The sequence below is a fragment of the Lontra canadensis genome, unplaced genomic scaffold, assembly GCF_010015895.1.
Source record: "Lontra canadensis isolate GAN:19392208 unplaced genomic scaffold, GSC_riverotter_1.0 scaffold8, whole genome shotgun sequence".
Classification (NCBI taxonomy): domain Eukaryota; kingdom Metazoa; phylum Chordata; class Mammalia; order Carnivora; family Mustelidae; genus Lontra; species Lontra canadensis.
Window position 1 is genome coordinate 34,575,667 of NW_022631002.1, and position 20,845 is coordinate 34,596,511.

The 20,845-nt window shown below is 33.7% G+C and overlaps 1 protein-coding gene across 4 annotated transcripts in view; it reads right to left on the reverse strand.

The window, feature by feature from the left end:
* Positions 1-20,845, reverse strand: part of PHKB (phosphorylase kinase regulatory subunit beta) — a 233,228-nt gene that overhangs the window by 129,983 nt on the left and 82,400 nt on the right. For all 4 annotated transcript variants that reach the window (XM_032854566.1, XM_032854563.1, XM_032854565.1 and 1 more), the window contains one exon: positions 8,628-8,743. In XM_032854566.1, the coding sequence (XP_032710457.1) occupies positions 8,628-8,743 (116 nt within the window). The remainder of the gene's footprint in view (positions 1-8,627; positions 8,744-20,845) is intronic.

Genomic DNA, 20,845 nt, shown 5'->3' on the forward strand with positions numbered 1-20,845 from the left:
TTAAGAACTTCAACCTTAGTCTCATCAAACAAGATTAACTCAAAATGGATCATAAACTTAAATATAAGACATAAAATTATACAACTTTTGGAAAACAAGTTGTTGAAGAAAATCTTAAGGATCTAGAGTCAGGCAAGAAGTTTTCTGACTTTATACAAAAGGTACAACCCATAAAAGGAAAAATTGATAAATTCAATCTCATCAAAATTAGAAGTATTTGCTCTGTTTAGACTCTGTTAAGAGGATACAAAGACAAGCTATAGTAGGGAGAATATATTTGCAAAATACATATCTGACAAAGGACTGGTATCTAGAATTAAAAACTATCAAGAAATAACAATAAAGAAAAAACCCAAGTAAAAATGAGCAAAAAGCACAAAGAGACATTTCACTGAAGAGAATTTACAGATAGCAACTAAGCACATGAAGAGACCCAATATCATTCATTATCCACTAGGAAACGCAAATTAAAATCACAATGAAATACCAGTATAAACCAATCAGAATGCCTAAAATAAAAAAAAAATAATGGTAACACCAAATGCTGGCAAAGATGGAGACAAATTCTATCATTCATACATTGCTGGTGGGAAAGTACAATGATACAGGGATCTGGCAAACAGTCTTGTAGTTTCTTTGAAATCTAAACGGCAACTTCCTACCAACTGTACTACTGGGCATTCATCCCAGATAAATGAAAACTTTTGTTCACACAAAAACCTGTAGAGAGAACATTTTGTTGTTGTTGGTTGCATGTGCTTTAGGTGTTACATCTAAAGTGTACTCTTGTCTAATCCAAGGTCACAATGATTTACAACTCTGTTTTCTTCTAGGAGTTTTACAGTTTCAGCTCTTACATACAGGTCTTTGATCCATTTCCAATTAGTTTTTTTTTTATTAAAATATAATGTATTATTTGATTCAGGGGTACAGGCCTGTGAAATTAGTTTTTGTATATGGTGTGAAGTAAGGTTCCAAATTCATTCTTTTGCATGTAGATATCCAGTTGACCCAGCACCATTTGCTGAAAAGAAATTATCCTTTCTCCACTGAATTGTCTTTGCACCTTCACCAAAATCAAATACCATAAATGTATGGACTTATTTCTGAATTGTCAATTCTATTCTATTGATCTATATCTGTTCTTAAGCCAGTATCACAGTATTTAATTATTGTGGCAATTACTCTACATATAATAAGCACAGTACTGTAGTAAATTTTGAAATGGAAAGTGTGAACCAAACTTTGTTCTTTCTCAAGGCTGTTTTAGCTAGGCTGAGTCCCTTGTGTTTCCATATGAATTTTAGGATCAGCTTGTCAATTTCTGCAAAAAGACACTTGGATTTTTGGTTACTTTGATCACAGGATATAGTTACATTTTTGTATGTCTTCACTAAAATCGAGGCTGACCATTTTACCCTAGTGTTCAAGAACAATTGAGCTAATAATCTGGGTTTAAGCTATTGTCCTACTGAGTCAAATCTACAGTCTAGCATTTCAACACCAGTAAAGGAAGTACTTGTTGCTTCCACCAGTTAAACAAATTCCATAATAGTTCACATGGTACTGCTGGTATACTCAAGACAAGGACAGTGGTCTCTTTTCATATCCAAAGACATTTTAGAGAAATGACAAAGCCTGGAACCTAAAGAAATTCTGTCCAAGTATATGTGGAATATGTGGTGGTTTAATGCACAAGCACTTACATGCATCTAACCTTGGTAATACCAGAAACTCCTCCTTACAGTGAGGTATATGTGTTATTAAGATCATTTGCAGTATTTTGAGAATGAGAGAAAATAACTTCTTCAAAAGGCAAATAAAAAGGAAACTCTGTACTAAAGGAAATACATAATGTAGCCAGCCCAAGGTTCTGTCTTTAACAATGGTACATAAAAGCAGTTAAGAGATGAATTTGGAAATTGTCTTAATAAGCCATTACAAAAGAAAAAGACATTGTGCCTGGAATACAGTAAATGTTGACTTCTGTCCATTTTAACCTGCTTTCCTGATACAATTGGTTAAATAACTGGACTTAAAGGAAATTCACAAATACATTAATTTATCAACCACTGGTTATTTGAATCTCTGGCAAAAGCAAGCTATTTAGAAACACAAACATATTCCTAATGTGATTTACATTTTATTGGCAAATAGAATACATTATGTTGTAAGTATTAAAAATCTTTTACTGGCACAAGATACTCTCTGAAAATTATTCTATGGTTAGCTAATGAATACATTAATATTAGGGGACTATTGCCAATAGAACATACATCAGTTTGTTCTTACAAGGTGTTACCTCAACATTCATTCAAAAGGGCTAAAAGCAACATTTCTTGGGATATTGGGATGCAATTTGTTATAGTAATGTGATTTGTTACATAAATCAAGCTTTACTAGAAAAAAGGATGGGTTTGGACTAAGTGATTTACAACCCACCATGGAATCCAAAAACTGAGGCTGTACTGGATGTTCATGAATTGTTTCGTATGGTAAAAATTCATAAAACGAAGCACAATGGATGGACAGTTGCTTCTATTGTAACTCAATGACTAGAACACAAAAAATGACTGAAAAAGACTAAGTAACTTCGAATAACAAGAACTATATAGAAAAAAATGGACAGTAAATGCATCTTAAACTAAGTGGTGTTACAATAGTTACTTATCTGATATTTTAATGATGGCTTTCTTTATTGGAGAAGCCAAGAGATTAGAATATAAAACCATAAAAAAAAAACCTTGAAAAAAATGATTTAAATTTTTGCTTCTACGGTCTCCTTTATATTGCAAATACAAGATTTAACAAAATGAAAAAAAGGAAATTATGCTGTTAAATGTAAAGTTCTCTTTAGGAGTCAATGTTCAAAAACTTATCTTTCCATTTGGGTATATATCTACATTACTAATTCATTAAATGCTTAAGTATTCCTTTGTGCTTCCCAATAACCAAAACAATTCAAGGTTAGGTTTGAGATTCAATCATATCTTACAGAGGACTCCCCTTGTCTCCAAAACAGAGTTTTGGTTTAAAGAGTTTAAAGGTAGCCTGAGGAGTTAGAATGTCCTTATATAAATGAAGAGGGGAAAATATTAAGATAAAAACACATAAATTAAACTTGGAAAGGTTGAGAAGACTACTTGGATATTTAACTTTGGGGGTTAAGAATTAGTGCTACAATAAATATATACCAAAATTATATATGGAGGAAAATACAATTAAATCAAAGAAGAGGATTTTTAAATGTATAGGAACTTGCTCAAAGACTGAGACTGAACAGGAGAAAAGAGAATTATCTGATATGGTTCCAGACACCTTAGCAGAAACTGAAAGGAACATATTGCTTGAGGAAAATAGGGTCAACAGAAAAACCAGAAAACTGGGAATGGTTACTTAGGAAAGGTTTTTAAAAGGATTCATTGTAAGTTTAGAGCAATAGACCCTTTTACTAAAGCGCTCGAAATGGGGGTTCAGATAAATGTAATGAGATCACTTTTTACAAAAAACTTTGGGGTTTATCTAAGAAATACTAAATAATTAAAAGAATTTGAACTAAAATAGATACCAGCAAACCTGGGGCTGAAAAGGGCAGATGGGCAAGGGACTAACCAAAGCATTAAGCTGCATCAAACTTTAATGATTACTTAAAGATATCCTTAAAACTTTCCAAAATTTCACCAAGATTGCACACCCTGCTGTTATTTCAAACTTTAGGAAACTTTTTGAGACTTTAAATTACAACACAATATAGTTGAAACAACTTTCCATTTGGAGGCCAAACACCTGGAATCCAGTTCTAGCTCTACTACCCCTAGTGATTTGTATTATTTAAGGTGTGTGTAGGGGGAGAAGCACAAAACCTTCTAACCTTTAACTTTCTTCTATATAAAAAGCAGTAATATGTTCCTGGTGTAGCCTAAATAAAAAAATATTCTGTAACTGTACAGAACCAGAGATTTTAATTATTAAGTAACAGCTGAGCTTAGATGCTGAAGAGGGAGCCTCTGACCTCAGAATACTACAGCATGCATATTGTGGGCCCAGAGGCAGAAATCTTCTTTGATCAAGGTGCAGCTTAGAAGGGATGTGTGCAATGAGGCAAGGAAAGAAGAAACACTTATCAAGCCAGTCACTCTGGCCAAGACCTTAGTGAGCACCAAGGAACTAGTCAGATTGTGCTCTTTTACTGACTCCTGCTGAAGGACTGTACAGCACGGAGATGAAGAGTGGAAAAGTAAGTTAGAAGACAAAGGACAGTATGAATACTTACTTATGGGAGCAATTATCATATACTATTTAAGGGGTACAGAATTTCAGGATGTCTGAAACATCCTGAGAACAGCTTTAGGATATAACAAGGATATTGTATTAAGCAGTAAAGATCACATCCAACCAGAACAGATAGTTCTGGAATAGATAAAGTGTCCCTGTCTAGTAGCAGCTCTACATTCTACTACCCATGTGTAAGTGCAGGCTACCAGCCTCCTACCACCATTGCCATTACTGAGCCCATGAATGCCATGAGGATCAGATCTCCTGCAGTTTCAAAACACCCTTTTGGCACCAGACATGACACATCCAAAACACGCTTGTAGAGATCAGAGTTCAGAAATGTTTTGGGGAAAAAAATGCTTAAAGTTCTTTTGGGGAATTATAAAGTAATACACCATAGAAAATTAGGAAATCAATGTTAAATGTGTAAAACCCACTATCCAAATCTAAATGGCAAACTTCAATTTCCCATCCATTTGAATAAAACTGACCTGCCACAAATTAAGATTGACTTTGCATGCAAAAGATAGCAAAGAACATCACATAATAATCTTCTGAGTCTTGAAATAAAATCCTTAATGATTCAATTTAAAAGTCTGGCACCTCTGTTACATGCAAACTTGTTGGAGCCTCTCTGTTTTTTCACTGGGGACATTCCAATACCCTCACTTTTTAGGGTTAATGGTAACCTTTACCCAAGGTTCTTCCTGAGTTTACTACAGTAAACAGAAAACGGAAAAATAGAAAACAGTAAACAGTAAACAGAAAAACCCTTACTCCAAATATTATATACTGAGAATGTCAGTGGGTTCATAATGGAATATACTAAATGGTTATTAAAAAGCAGGGAAGGGCACTGATAAATCATAAATACTGAAAAGAAGATAGATTTTTAAAAATCACCTTTTCTAATTAGATCGACTTTCTTGCAATTTGACTGATAATCTGGAGTGTTAAGAACTTAATTTGAATGATAGCTGAAACAGAACTTTCTATTTATTTTCCTATTTTTAGTATTTTCCAGAATTTGCTTAATGCCTGAAATGAACTTCCCACAAATCATTTTTCTACTCCACTGACTTCTTTCCTGATTGCTACTATCCTGCTCTATATTTCAAAATGCCTCATATAAATCATAAACTTATAGAAAAATGTGTATAAATTAGTTTCCTAAAGTTAATAGAAAAATCTTCTTTGTTTCAATATTTGTTATTAACATACTCTGAAATGTGTAAGTACTCTTGCATTCTAATGCTTACTTCTGCTTAGGTATTCAAATGATTTGTATATGTTAACTCCATCATTACAACAACTTTATAAAGTAGAAACTGTTGTTGGTTCATTTTGTAGATGAGGAAACTGAGGCATGAGGATATGTGAGGAGCTAGTGATCTGGAGCCAATTTTTAGTTTACTAAGTATCTTAGATCAGCTTAATTTTTTTGTGTATGATTAGTCGTTCTATTCAAAAAAGTATATCTTTTTAAATAATGATTCCTAAACTGTTTATACAGTTCATTTAAGTCCCAATGATCTAAACCTATATTTGATAACCTTTAAATCTTAAATCTTTTAGTGTGAAATTGAGAAGCCTAATTAATTGTACGATACTTTTTTCAAATTCAAGTATAATTAATGTATAGTGTTATTTTAGTTTCAGGTGTACAACACAATGACTCAACAATTCTATACATTACTAAATGCTCAAGACATGTATATTCTTGGGGCACCTGGGTGGCTCAGTCAGTTAAGCATCTTGACTTTTGATTTCCACTAAAGTAGTGACCTCAGAGTTGTAAGATCGAAACCTGCACTAGGCTCCATGCTGGGCATGAAGTCTGCTTAATAGTCTCTCCCTCCACTTCCTCACCTCCCACTCTCTCTCTTAAGAAAGAAAGAAACAAACAAACAAACATACTCTTGGGACACCTAGCTGGCTCAGTCAGTAGAGATTGAGACTCTCAGTAGAGTCTCTCAGACTCAGTAGAGTCTCAGTAGAGACTGAGACTCCTAAACTCAGGGGCATAAATTCAAGCCCCATGTTGGATATAGAGCCTACTTAAAAAAAAAAAAAAATTAGAAGATATGTGAATTCTTAATCCCTTTTATTTGACCCATCCCCCAACCTTTCCTCTGGCAACCTCAAGTTTGTTCTCTGTTTTTTTTGGTCTCTTTTTGTCATTGTTTTGTTTTATAAATTCCACATTTAAGTGATAGCACATTTGTCTTTGGTATTTGTCTTTCTCTGACTGACTTATTTCACTAAGAATTATACTTTCTAGGTCCATCCATACTGTTACAGATAGCAAGATCTCATTCTATCTTATGGCTGAGTAATATTCCATTATATGGATATAATGGAATATATATAGATATCACATCCTATGTGACATAATCTTTTTTATTCATACATCTATCGATGGGACACTTGGGTTGCTTCCATATCTTGGCTGTTGTACACACTGCGGCAGTAAACATAGGAGTGTATGTATCTTTTCAAATTAGTGTTTTTGTTTTCTTTGGGTAAATACCCAATAGAAGAATTATTAGATCATATAGTAATTCTATTCTTAATTTTTTGTGGAACCTCTATACTATTCTCTATAGTGGCTGTGCCAATTTGCATTCCCACCAACAGCACACAAGGGTTCCTTTTTCTCTACTTCCTCGTCGACACTTATTTCTTGTGTTTACGATTTAGCCATTCTGACAGATGTAGAATTATATCTCATTGTGCTTTTAATTTGTAGTTCCCTGATGACCACCTTTTCATGTTTCTGTTCGTCTCTGTAGGTTTTTTTTGAGAAAATGTCCATTCCAGTACTCAGCCCATTTTTAAAATCACATTCTTTGTTTATTTGAAGTGGAATTGTACAAATTATTTATATATTTTGGATATTAAACCCTCAACAGATATGCCATTTGCAATACCTTCTCCCATTCAGTAGGTTGCCTTTTTTGTTGATGGTTTTCTTCACTGTAAAAACCTTTTTATTTTGGCGTAGTCCCAATAATTTAATTTTGTTTTTGGTTCCCTTACCTGAGGAGAAAAGTATTTCTGTGACTAATGTCAAAATAATTCCTGTCAAGGTTTTCTTCTAGGAATGTCATGGTTTTAGTACTCACATTCAGGTCTTTAATCCAGTTTGAGTCTACTTTTGTGTACAGTATAAGAAACTGGTCCAGTTTCATTCTTTCGCATGTAGCTATCCAGTTTTCCCAATACTATTTGTTGAAGAGGCTATCTTTTCCCCATTGTATAATTTTGCCTCCTTTGTTGCAGGTTAATCAAACATATAAGTATGGATTACTTCTAGGCTCTCTATTCTGTTCCATTGATCTATGTCTATTTTTGTGCCAGTACTATACTGTTTTGATTACATAGCTTGGTAGTATATCTTGAAATATGCAATTGTGATACCACTAGCTTTGTTCATATTTCTCAAGATTGCTTTGGCTATTGGGGGTCTTTTGTGGTTCCATAGAGATTTTAGGATTAATGTTCTAGTTCTGTGAAAAATTTCATTAGAATTTTGATAGGGATTGCATTAAATCTGTAGATTGCTTTGGGTAGTATGAGCCATATAATAATACTGGTTCTTCCAATCCACGAGCATGGAATATCTTTCCATTTGTTTGGGTCATTTTCACTTTCTTTCATCAATGTTTTATAGTTTTTGGAGTACAGCTCTTTAACTTCCTGGGTTAACTTTATTCCTAGATATTTTATTTTTGGTGCAATAGAGCTAAACTTTTCAGTAAAAGGTGCAGTCAGTCACTAAAGCTATTTCCCTAACCTTAAGGAGTAAAGGAAATTCATACACCACTAACATCAGTCATAAGCTATTGTTGTTTATGAGCCCCACTAAACTAGAATGCAAGATGTTGATCACATCTCCTACAGAAAACAATAAATGTTAAGTTTTGTATGAAGGGTGTGGGTATCTGGTTAGGCCAGCTCTACAATATGGAAGGGAATTTCATGTGCAATGAATATACATTTGGTATTTGGCAATTTTAATGTATTTGATCTTTCAAATGGTATCATTTCAAGAAGAAAAAAAGAGAAATAACTGGTTGAGCAGGAAGGCCAAGCCTTGGACTGGAGGCCGATATGCATGTACCAAAACCACGGGAAGTTGGGAAAGATATCCTGCTTTTTTTCTTCCATCTGTTTCTGGGCCCTGAGAGTAGTCTCTTGCTTTAATTTTAAGTGAATTTCATCTGCATCATATATAGAAAAAAAGAGATCAAAGTTAACATAGAAACGATAGTTGCAATCTAATACTTTGATTTTTATTCAAATTCCACACATTTAAATTTTTTTAAAAAACTCAAAAATCACCAAATTACCTTGAATGTAGCTCTGTGCTGCCATTGTTATATTTGCTTCCTCTTTCCCAGACACCAAAGTCAGGTACACGGTAAACTCTTTCTACACAAAATACAAGGTTTTGAATAAAAGAGACCTAAAAAATAAAAAATGAAACATAAGGACACATATAGTAGCAGGAACGTTAGATACTGATAAGAGCAATTAGATTATCATTTGAAATCCAATTATACACTTGGTACCAATACTTTCTTAGTATGTTTAAATTACTGTTTTTTATATTGCTATGAGTACCCTGTTATACCTGGTTTCTCTAATATGAAGCCTCAACTGAGAACATAATATGCAGTACAGAAATGAAATTTAAACCCTGTCAATGCTCCAACTTATAATTTTTCAGCAATGTATATATTACTGTTCATAGACACTGGGTATCTTGAGAATTAAGAAAAATATAAAGCATCATTTTATAATAAATATTTGTTATCTAAAATGTTCATATAAAATGTTAAATAAATCTAAAACTTTAGAGATAAAAAGGTATTTCTCAGTTCTGAAATGAGTCAATCCACTAACTGACTCGTTAAGATTAACCTGGAGTCTTGAGTCTATTAATCTTGGAATCTAATATTCTTTTGGTCTTTTCTACAACTGTTGATACCCATTCTTACAAACTCAAAGCTAATGAATAGAAATGAGCACCAACCAACAAGCCAAGAGTCACAGTTCCCTGGTAAAGATTTCAGACAAATAATGAAAGTTAAACTCTCAAAAGTAACTATAGAAAGCAAAGATTATGGTCAGTTCTTATTTTAAAGAACTGTTCATTTTAAGAAAGACAGTATCTTAACTGAACTACTGGCCTTAATTACAATGCTTTAAATTTAGTTACCATGTTTGGTTCAATATCGCAAATTGAGTATGTGCACTTACCTAACTATCCTCCATCTTGAGATCCCTTCTGAAGTGGCAATATGTATCTCCCACCTCTCCCCATACACATAATTAATATAATGTATGTACTTTTAAGAATTACACAGTGATGGATGGGAGAGGTACACTAAATGGGTTATGGGCATTAAAGAGGGCACTTGTCAGGATGAGCACTGGTATTATTTATAAGTAATGTATCACTAAATTCTACTCTAGAAACCAATACTACACTATATGTTAGCTAACTTGAATTTAAGTAAGAAAAAAAAAAGAAAAAGAAAAACCTCTTTACGCCATTGTAATTATTGTAATTTAAAAAATTACAGTTAATAAAGTATACACAAAATCTTAAAAATGACACATTAATAATACTAAAAAGCCAAGGCAAGATTTCCAGTATACCAGAAATTGTGCCAAATTATAGTAGAAGAAAGCAAAGAAAAGAGTTATTTGAGAAATCAGAGCAGAGAAAACCACAGCCTCTTAAAATGATTCTTCTTTGTTCTTTAGGATCTCTACAAAGTATTTAAGCCCAGAGTCAACAAAGGCATTGCTCAAGAGTTGATCAGAAAGCAGTCTACCCAGATGCTTTCACAAAACATGAATGGTTCATCTTGTGGTTCATGTCGGAATTCCTGACATTTCCACCCTGTATCCCAACAGAAATGTTTGCCTTTAGGGTCAAAAACAGTTGACGAATTTCAGTGAAGAAAAAAGCAATAAGGGTGTTGGAGTCTCAAAGAAATAGAACAGAGCATAAGATAATTCTAGATTTCCACAAAACACACACCTGTCCATAACTTCCCTACGTAAGAGTGAAGCATTACATACCTACAAAAAACTTTTTTTTTTTTAGTTTAAATATTATTGAGGGTCTCCCCAGCTTTCCCAGTTTCTTGCTAACTTGCCTATACACCCTAGGAAAACCTGCCTGTAGAAAAATCCTGGTCCATTGTCACAAAACCTGGTAACTTTAGCTCTTCTATGGTCTTTAGAATTACTTAGATTCTATAACGCATACAGAAAATACTTCAAGTTTAAAGATTTGAAAACATCTAAGTCCTCCTTCCTTTCATAACAAACTTCTCAAGTATATAATCTATATTCCTGTTCCTTCCTTCTCTTAGGAAGGCTTTAGGACAGGACTAGGCCCAAGTAAGCAGTTTGCTCAGAATGCCTACATGGTATAAATGGCTGGAAAGGCATTTTTGGCTAACAAGCCCTGTGAGGAAAACTAAAATACCATTTACATTCTAGTTCTACAAGTAAAGAGACTGGAAATTGCCATTACACTCTCTCCTAACAAGTAAAAAGCTGTACAGACTGAAAAATTGACAACCCTACTTATATCCATAAAGTGTGGGGGTGGGGTGTGGAGACAGAGCATACTGCTGCCCTAAGACTGAAGAGACCTACGAGTGAATACAGGCAGCCATGGCTTCCTGGGGTAGAGACTCATGAGCAGAAGTCACCTTGGGAACCAGGGCCGGGGTGGTAAAACCTGAACTATAATTGCACTGGTAGAGGCACAGTTAAAAATTGAGAGTTAAAGCTCTGAGAGTATACAGCTCCAGGAGGAAGTCATAAGTAGTTCCCCACTATATACTGAGATTTACCTGCAAAAACTCCACCAGGTTCCCACAGAAAATGTCTGAGGAAAATCTCCTATGTCTTCCAGCAGGGGGAGGGGAAAAGAAACCATTCTGAAATACAACTATCTGTGCTTTCTAAATGCTCTTAAGCTAGTTCACTTTTACAAAAGACCTACATTACTACCTATTTCACTAACTGAAAGAAATCCAATGAGGGTTTTCAATTTTACAAAAACAAACAAACAAAAACAGCCATTACTATACTAACGTAAGTCTTTCGTGAAAGCAAAGTGGTGTAATACAAACTTTGGGAAAGTGGGGGATAATCTTCACTTTACAGATTCAGGCTTACAAAAGGTTCCATAGGAACACTCTACTTTCAGACTGTGGGGGAAATCTCTACATTGGAACATTTTGTTTTTCATAACAAGGCCTCAAATCAGTTAACCAGACCTTGACTAACCAGACCTTGCCTATTAGGCCCTAACTGACCTGGGGAAAGGGAAATACCAACTCCAGTCAGCTCTAGCCTTCCACATGAAGAAGAGAAATACTCAACTAGAGCCTACTATAGCTATCTTATTCTGCCCAAGGTGAGAGGGAAAAAAATATGAGATATACTTGTGAAGTTCATAGTCCAGAGGCACAGGCTAACTAAAAGACTAGACCTGATTAGGATTACAGAATACTTTGTATCCTTTCCCCTCATATCTCACCACCACATTACTAAAGGCCTATTTACAATAGTTCTTTTTATAGTACACCATGTCCAGCTATCAAGAAAAAGTTATAGGGCATATCAAAAGGAAAAAAAAAAACCTTACACAATCTGAAGAGACAAAGTAAACATCAGAACTATATATGACAGGGATATTGGAACTATCAGACTAAATTTAAAATAACAGACTAATTATGATATGGAATCTGTCGAATGAAGTAGTAGTAAACAAGAACACATGGGCAATGTAATCAGAGATGGACATTTGAAGAACAAACTCCTCAAAAATGCTAGATATAAAAAAATACTATAATAGAAATTAAAATGCCTTTGATGAACTTATCAGATATTCAGCACAACTGAAGAAAGAATCTCAGCTAGAGGCTATATAAACAGAATTCTTGAAAACTGAAAAGCAAAGAGAACAAAGACTGAAAAACACAAAACAGAATATTCAAGGGCTGTGAGACAACTAAAAAAGGTGTAATATACATGTAATTGGCATATCCGGATGAGAATAAAGAAAAAAATAGAAGAAATATTTTAAATAATAACAACTAAGAATGCCCCCATATTAAAAGTCAAATACCAAACCACATATAAAGGAAGTTCAGAGAAAATTAAGTATGGTAAATGTCCCCCAAAATGATACCTCAGCACATCATTTTCAAATAACAAAAAACTCAAAGTTAAAAAAAAAAAAAAAAAAAACAACAGAAAAAAATAAAAGGAAACAATAATGTTACCTACAGCAGAAGAAGGCTAAGAATTACATTCGACTTTTTCTCAGAACCATTCAAGCAAAATTGGAATGAAATACTAGAAGTGCTGAGAGAGAGGGGGAAAAAAAAAACCATCAACCTAGAATCCTGTACCCTGTGAAATTATCCTTCAAGAGTGAAGGAGAAATAAAAACTTTTTCAGGTAAACATAAATTGAGGAAATTTGTTGCCAGTAGGCCTGTCTTGCAAGAAATGTTAAAAGTTCTTTAGAGAGACAGAAAATAATAAACAGAAATTCAAATCTAAATAAGTGAAGGTGAGGGACACTTGGGTGGCTCAGTCATTAAGTGTCCGTCTTTGGCTCAGGTCATGATCCCAGGGTCTGGGGATTGAGCTCCACATTGGGCTCCCTGCTCAAAGGGAAGCCTGCTTCTCCCTCTCCCACTTTCCCCTGCTTGTGTTCCCTCTCTCACCTGTCTTCCTCTGCCAAATAAATAAATAAAATCTTTTTAAAAATAAAATAAATAAATAAATGAAGGTGAAATAAAAATTTTTATTTTTATTATTCTTAACAGATTTAACAGATAACAGTTCATTCAAAATAATAAATAGCAACAATGTAATTGATTATGTGTTTTTATATCTAAATGTATGCTTATATATAAACAAAGTTAATGACAGCAAAGATACAAGGAAGGAATTAGGGTTATTTTGTTATTAAGAAACACCACACATGAAATGGTACAGTGTTATTTGAAAGTGGACTTGGATTAGTTGTAAATGTATATTACAAACTCAAGGGTAACAAGATAAAAAAGTAAAAAGAGATATAATTGATATGCTAAGAACGTAAGTATATATCTGAAAGCTGAATTGCTTATAGACTACGTGCACTTTCAACTTCACTGGATGTTGTCAAAATGCCCTGCATGGTTTAAAAAAAAGAAAACTGGTGACCAATAAAGTTAGGCTGAAGTCACGGCAGGTAAGCCTTCTATGAACTGTTTTAAAGCCCCTTCTTCTTTCCCAATTCTTACTAGTGTAGACATGATAACTAGACGAACAGCACCTTTATTAATGATGATTTGGATAAATGTCCCATGTTAAAAATGGCAGAATAGGAGAAAAGTCAGTCTATATCGTTGATGACACTGATCAGCTAATGTTAAAGCCCAGGACTTCCAACCTCCAAAAATGTTGGTACATGAAATAAAGCTTACATCTATTGAAAGTACTCTTTGTTGGGTTTTCTATTACTTGTTGCCAAATGTAACTTAAATTATATATTATCCATGACTCATTTCACATTTTCATTTCTTCACCTTTCCTCTTTCTCTACTCTTCCCCTGCCAGCTGGAGTTGGTCTGTAATTAAGGATCTGAAAACTTCCCTGCTCACTTAATCAAAAGTAGTATATTTGTCATTCTCTATCAGGCCATGCTATTTGAATTTGGTACATTGAATCTTATCTTTCTTTCTATTTTAGTAAGCTTCTGCCAATTTTCCCAACTAAAATGTAATTTCTACAAGGCAGGGAGGTCCCTTGTCTATCTTCATCATTCTGTATCCCTAGTGCCTAGAATAATAATTTCTACATGACAGCAACTCAATTTGTTGAAGGAATGGTTAAATGACCTAAAAACATTTTTAAAAGAATTTGATTTTTCACACACTACCTCCGTCAACTTTTATAAAATTATAGCAACCTCATAAAAACTTAATGGGAAGCTTCCCCTGTTTCATCAGAAATTACCCCTTCCTTTAAGCTTTGGTGGGTTTCCCTATAGAACTAGCTGGAACAGTTGTTTTTCTGGATAGGCTAAGAGGGAAGGGGAAAGATTTATTACCAATAATTTACTTTTCTCAAAGAATATAGATCATGCATTCCTCAGAGGGTAAAAATCGGTTTTCAGAAGCAAACGGAAAAAATCTTACTTATTAGAATAGGGTGTGGCCCTGGAATACTCTACTCTACCTTGACAAAATCTTATTCCCTAATTTCTCACATTACAGAAAACGTACATAGTTTTCCCCACTCTGGAGGGCAGCAACAATAAAAAGGTTAAGAAACATCATAATTCTATTTTATTTTTCTATTTCTTAAGTTAGTATTAGTAACTGTATTAGTTACCATAGCAACATACTAAGATAGGTATTTATTTTCTCATAGTTATGGAGGCCATATACCAAGATCAGGGTGGCAGCAGATTTGGTTTCTTCTAAGGCCTCTTTGACTTACAGGTAGGCCACACTTTTGCTACTTTGTCCTCACATGGTTATTCCTCTAATCACATAGGCCCCTGGTTTCTCTTGTATGTTCCAACTCCTTCCTCTTATAAGGACACCAGTCAGACTGTATTAAGGCTCGCCCTGTGGGCGTGATTTAAACTTTCCTCTTTAAAGGCCATATCTCCAAATACATTTGGAACAGCCATATTTCCAAATAAGACATTTTGAGGTATGGGGCCTTTGGGTTTTAATATACAAATTTGTAGAAGCTGGAGGGGGGGAACAAATCAATTTATAACAGTAACTTAGGGTTTTCCTAGAATACATTCCATTTGGCATCATTTTAATATTTATTGCCAAATAATTTCTTATGGTATATTCTCTCTCTTTAAATGTCTACTTATTTGTAGTTATATTCTCCTTTCATTCCTAATATTATTCATATGTTCAACAGTATTCCTTTTCTCCTGGGCAAATTTTGTTAAGAGGTTGGTTTAAATTATTAACCTTTAAAAAATGCAATTCTTGGCTTTGTTGGCAATCTCTATTCTAACTTCATATTTTATATAATTATTCCTATTTTTATCTTTATTACTTTCTTCCTTGTACTTGCTTCATGTTTATTATAGTATTCTTTTTCTGAATTTAAAAATAGGATACTTAACTTGCTAGTTTTTCATTGTAATTCTTTTCTAATGTGTGCATTCAAAGGTAAAAATTGCCTACTAATAACTTCACAGCTACATTCCACAAGTTTTGGTGCATAGTGTTTCACTATCATTCCACATTATTTCTCAATTTCCATTTTCATTACTTCTTCAAAATCATAAAACAGAAGTGTATATTTTGTTTCCAAAAACAGGATATTTAGTGGCTATCTTTTACCTATTGACTTCTAAATTTAATGTGGTCAGAGAAAATATCCATTTGTTCTTTGTTACTCATTTAGCCTTTGTCGAATTTTCTAGAGACTAATTGTGCTAGTCAAATAATATATATTATAACTTTCATTTTTCTTGTCTTCTTAGTTTATCATTTTCTAAAGGAAATGTGTTAAAAATCTCCCACCTGTTCCATTAAATTTTTGTTTTATGTATTTTGAGGATATACTGTTAGGTTTATACAGCACTATTTCATCCTCACAGTGAAATGTTCCTTTAATCATTAAGCAATGTCCCTTTTTACACCTTTACCTTAAACATGGGGTAAAAAAAAAAAAAAACTGCTGTAAAAAGAAAACCCCAAAATACAATGGCATTTTAAGCTATAATTGATTTCTTATACCATACAGTTTGTCTATGTGTAATATAGTCTTGTTTACTTATTTGTTTTAATGCAGTCTTTTCTCAGTTTTGAAGACCTGGATGAAGGAGGCTCTTCCTGTGTTAAGATAGAGGATTAAGTACTGATTAAGTTCATATCTCAGCCACTTCCCTAACTGGGTTCTCACACTCCATGCATTTTGCACTCACCCTAATTACTTCAGGACTTAGATACCATAAAAATAGAGACAGACCCTGGGGCCCACAGGAGTACTAAATTAGCCAGTACAAAGGGAGACTACAAAACCTAGTTTTAACTCCACCCTCCTTGCTATACATAAGCTGTCTCCTATAGTTGCATCTTGTTACCCTGTCCTCAGTTACAAACCCCAGTGTGGCCCTACATAGGGGCTTTCTCATTTAGAGCTATAAACAAAAGAGTTGCACATTTCATCCATCTGAGTGTCACTATGTTGTTTTAAGCGATCAAAATAATTTTTTTAACTGAAAAAACCCATAAACCTTCTAAAACACAGACTGGCATGGCAGCTTAGTTCCACAATGTCATTTAGAGATCCAGGCTTCCTCTATTACTTGTTCTATAATTTACTCGGGGTTTTCTAGGTGGGGCAAGGAGGGCAGTGGGAGGGGAGCATGTATTTTTATCTAAGACTCATGTTTTCGTCAATTCAGATGATCAATCACCACTTCTTCAAATATTCTTCAAATATTGCCTTTCTCCAATTCTCTTTACTGGTTATTCTTATGAACCATAAGAATATCCTTCTTATGTGGTATATATACACAATGGAATACTATGCAGCCATCAAAAGAAATGAAATCTTGCCAGTTGCAATGACGTGGATGGAACTAGACGGTATTATGCTTAGCTAAATAAGTCAATCGGAGAAAGACAACTGTCATACGATCTCCCTGATATGAGGAAGTGGAGATGCAGCATGGGAGGTTTGGTGGGTAGGAAAAGAATAAATGAAACAAGATGGGATCAGGAGGGAGACAAACCGTAAGAGACTCTTAATATCACAAAACAAACTGAGGGTGGCCAGGGGGAGGTGGGTAGAAAGAGGGTGGTGGGGTTATGGACATTGGGGAGGGTATATGCTATGGTGAGTGTTGTGAAGTGTGTAAACCTGGCAATTCACAGACCTGTACCCCTGGAGCTAATAATACATTATATGTTTATAAAAAAATAAAAACAATAAAATAAAATAAAATAAAAAAGCATTTAATTATTTAAAACAAAGAATAACCTTCTTATTCTATCCTCAATAATCTTAAACCTGTTTTCATATTTTCTTTTTACCTCTCTGTTCTCCCAAAGCCATCTTCCAGTTCATAAATTCCTTCTTCAATAATGTCCAATCTACTCTTTACCACTAATTTTTTAGTTGTTCTGTAATCTTTATTTCTAATAATCACTTTTGGTTCTTTTTCATACATTCTCTTATATTCTTTATTTTATCTAATATTAATATTTAACAATTTAAACATTTTTATTTTAGAGTCTCTTAAAAACAGTTCTATTACCTAAAATTCTTGGCATGCAAGCTTTCCTATCTGCTGTACGTGGTTGTTTTGAATAATTTCCTCATGTAATTTGTAGTTATTTATAATTATTATTTGTATTATTTAACTTCTTTCAGTAAAGGTTTTCATTTGTGGATATGTACCTAAGAAGCAATTTTACCTTTGTATGAGACCACATATCCACATATGGCACAGGCTTAAAAGTTTCAATTTAGGGTCCTAGAAAATAGTAGCTTCCTATTCTCTAGGCCAGTGACCTGAGGTTTTTTTTTTTAATTCTCCTTCTAGAGGACAGTTCTTTATAAGTTCATGCACAGAATTCACATGTAACATCTTGTCTTGAATGAGCCCAGGCAACAACTCTTGTTTCAATGTGATCTTTTAAAAACTCAAACTCTTGGCCCATAAGCTCTATGACACAGGGATTGCACAACTAAACATCCTTCTCTTCATCTAGACCCTTGAAATATGATTTTATAGTTCTTTCTAACAAGAGGTCAGACACATGATTTACTTCAGCCACCAGAATGTGAGACAAGTGAGGGTGTGCCAAATTTGAGCCTAGGTTTCAAAAGGCCTTACATGCATCTGCTCTCTCAGATCCTTAACTTTCCCTTAAGAATAATTCTAGCTCCTTTCTGGAGGTTGATAGACCACATAGAGCAGAGATGGTTTATATCAGTTAATGCCATCTTTAATCAGCTGTCAATCTATTAACTAGTCATAACATGCATCAATGAGCTCAGGTGACCAAGCAGAATTGGCAAATCAGCAGAACTGATCAACTGTTCTATAGACCAGTAGGGAAGAAAACTTGTAAATAAGACACTAAATTTGGGGGTACTTTGTCAAGAAACTGGAATAGCTAAGTGATACAATATATCTGAATCTATTAGGTCCCTGAGCTTACCCAAATCACCAAATCAAATACTAATCTGTTAATTTCCTTATCATTTCTGGCACCTAGGAATTTCCTTTTCTTTCATTTATGCTTGGTTACATAGTTTTTTTTTAAATAAATTATGTTATAGTTTACCTAATAGTACATATTTTTGGAGTTAAACCTGCTTATTCAGTTGTATTATCACATTTACAGAAACATGACAAAAATTTCTCATGACAAGTACTCAACTACCTCTCTTGGGTTGTTCCCAAACACTTGGAAGTGAACCTTCTTCCAGTTCCTAGAATCATTTATGTTCTTTCCCAAGTTTGGTGATTTCTACATATTATTTCTCCCTAATATATTCTTTTCCTACTGCTTCACCCACCTATAATTCCTACACTGCCTTCAGATATCAACCTGGATGAGGAAATTCCCTAAAAGAGAAAAACTTCACTGATTTCTTAAGTTTGGATGAGCTATCTTATTCACCATTATATCACATTACCTTCTTATACATGAAAGGTCCACAAGAAATATTTTGTTGGAAAAAACAGCATATATTTACATCTCAGTAAACACCAACAGAAAAACCAATTATCCTTTCCATACTTCGGCATTGTTGAAGAAAAAGTCCTCCCTCCCCTAAAACAGTGATCATTTGTATGCATAAATTCCAGGAATATTAAAATTAAAAAATTAGTCTTTCCCAACAGAACTATACCCTGCACTCTTCTCCATATATTAAAATAGTTTGTCATTGATAAGGACTTACTCTTCTAACTCTGTTATACTGTTTTACTGGTGACAAGTGTAGGGGCATTCAATTCTAAAGAATCTTCATCCAGGGATTTCAGAAAACAAAATTTTTGTCATCCTAATAAAAATTCTACTGAAGAAAAGCCATACATCCTTTGCCAGATTCAGGACACTGCAACCAAATAATAACCATGAAATAGCAAATAATATAATTTGACCTAAAATTCCCATAAAAAGCCTTTACAAATTTTTAAGTGAGATAAGCAGAATTTTGAAATACTAAAAAGAAAAATACTGAAGTCTTAAGACTTACCAGTCAGGCATCATGGGATATCAAATAACAATAAAGAAATTTCAAAACTGGAAAACAATATCCTAAAGAGTATCATTCACAGATCAAATATTTAAATTCTAACTTTAGCACCTCATCTTATCATCAGTGACTTCATTACCATGGCAGTGGAGAACCTGCAACTAATAGCAACAAAATCAAAATGCACTAATGTTGCAAAGGAAGAGTTAAGAAATGAATAAAAATAGGTAAGTCACTAAAAAGGTTTTTCCTGCCACACTGCGGGATATTAATGACTTTTAATTCTTGACAAAAAATATAGGAAGATTATATATCCTAAATGCTACTTGATTACATGGAAAGAGAGTTGTTCAAAATTTCAGTAACTTGCCTTCCTCTCAGAGTAATTTGGAATAATTCTGAAAGTTCAATTTTATGCTGTAATTCAAGAATGGTTATTCAAAATTACCTTGTAACTAAACATGATATATTTTAGTTTGACCAATGCAAATGAATTCTAGTCATAAAAAGTCATTTCATTGTCAAGTAGAAATATTTGTCACAAATGATATTTAACAAGGAAACATATTTCTTCATACCATGTATCAGATTAAAAATTTTTAGACAATTCAGCCATTCACTAAACTATTAGCATTTCCTGAAGAAATAGAAATAAAGACTCTGACTATATGTACATTTAACTTGTATATAACCTAAAGGTTATAATTCTTTGTTTATTAAACATAAACATTAGAAAAATAAATGCATTACTACTACCAATTACTAGTATTATATCATTTTCCTAAAATAGGAAATATAGAAAAGTGAATCCATATTAAACAATGACCATTTTATATAGTTAAGATAATTTGTATATATTTCTGCAGTAAGAGAAGTGGCTATTCCAGCTTACTGTGGCTCATGAAATTATTGGTATTTTTTAATTTATCAGTTTTATTTCAGTAATAACTAACATTTGGGAATACATCTTTTGGTGACACTATTCTTTTTTAAAAATTTTTATTAACATATAATCTATTATTAACCCCAGGGGTACGTCTATCAATCGCCAGGTTTACACACTTCACAGCACTCACCATAGCACATACCTTCCCCAATGTCCATAACCCAACCACCCTTTCCCTACCCGCCTCTCCCCAGCAACCCTCTGTTTCTTTTGTGAGATTTAGAGTCTCTTATGGTTTGTCTCCCTCCCAATCCCATCTTGTTTCATTTATTCTTTAATTAGATAAAGAAATGTATACCAACATACTGTAGGCCTAATTTTTTTTTGTAATTC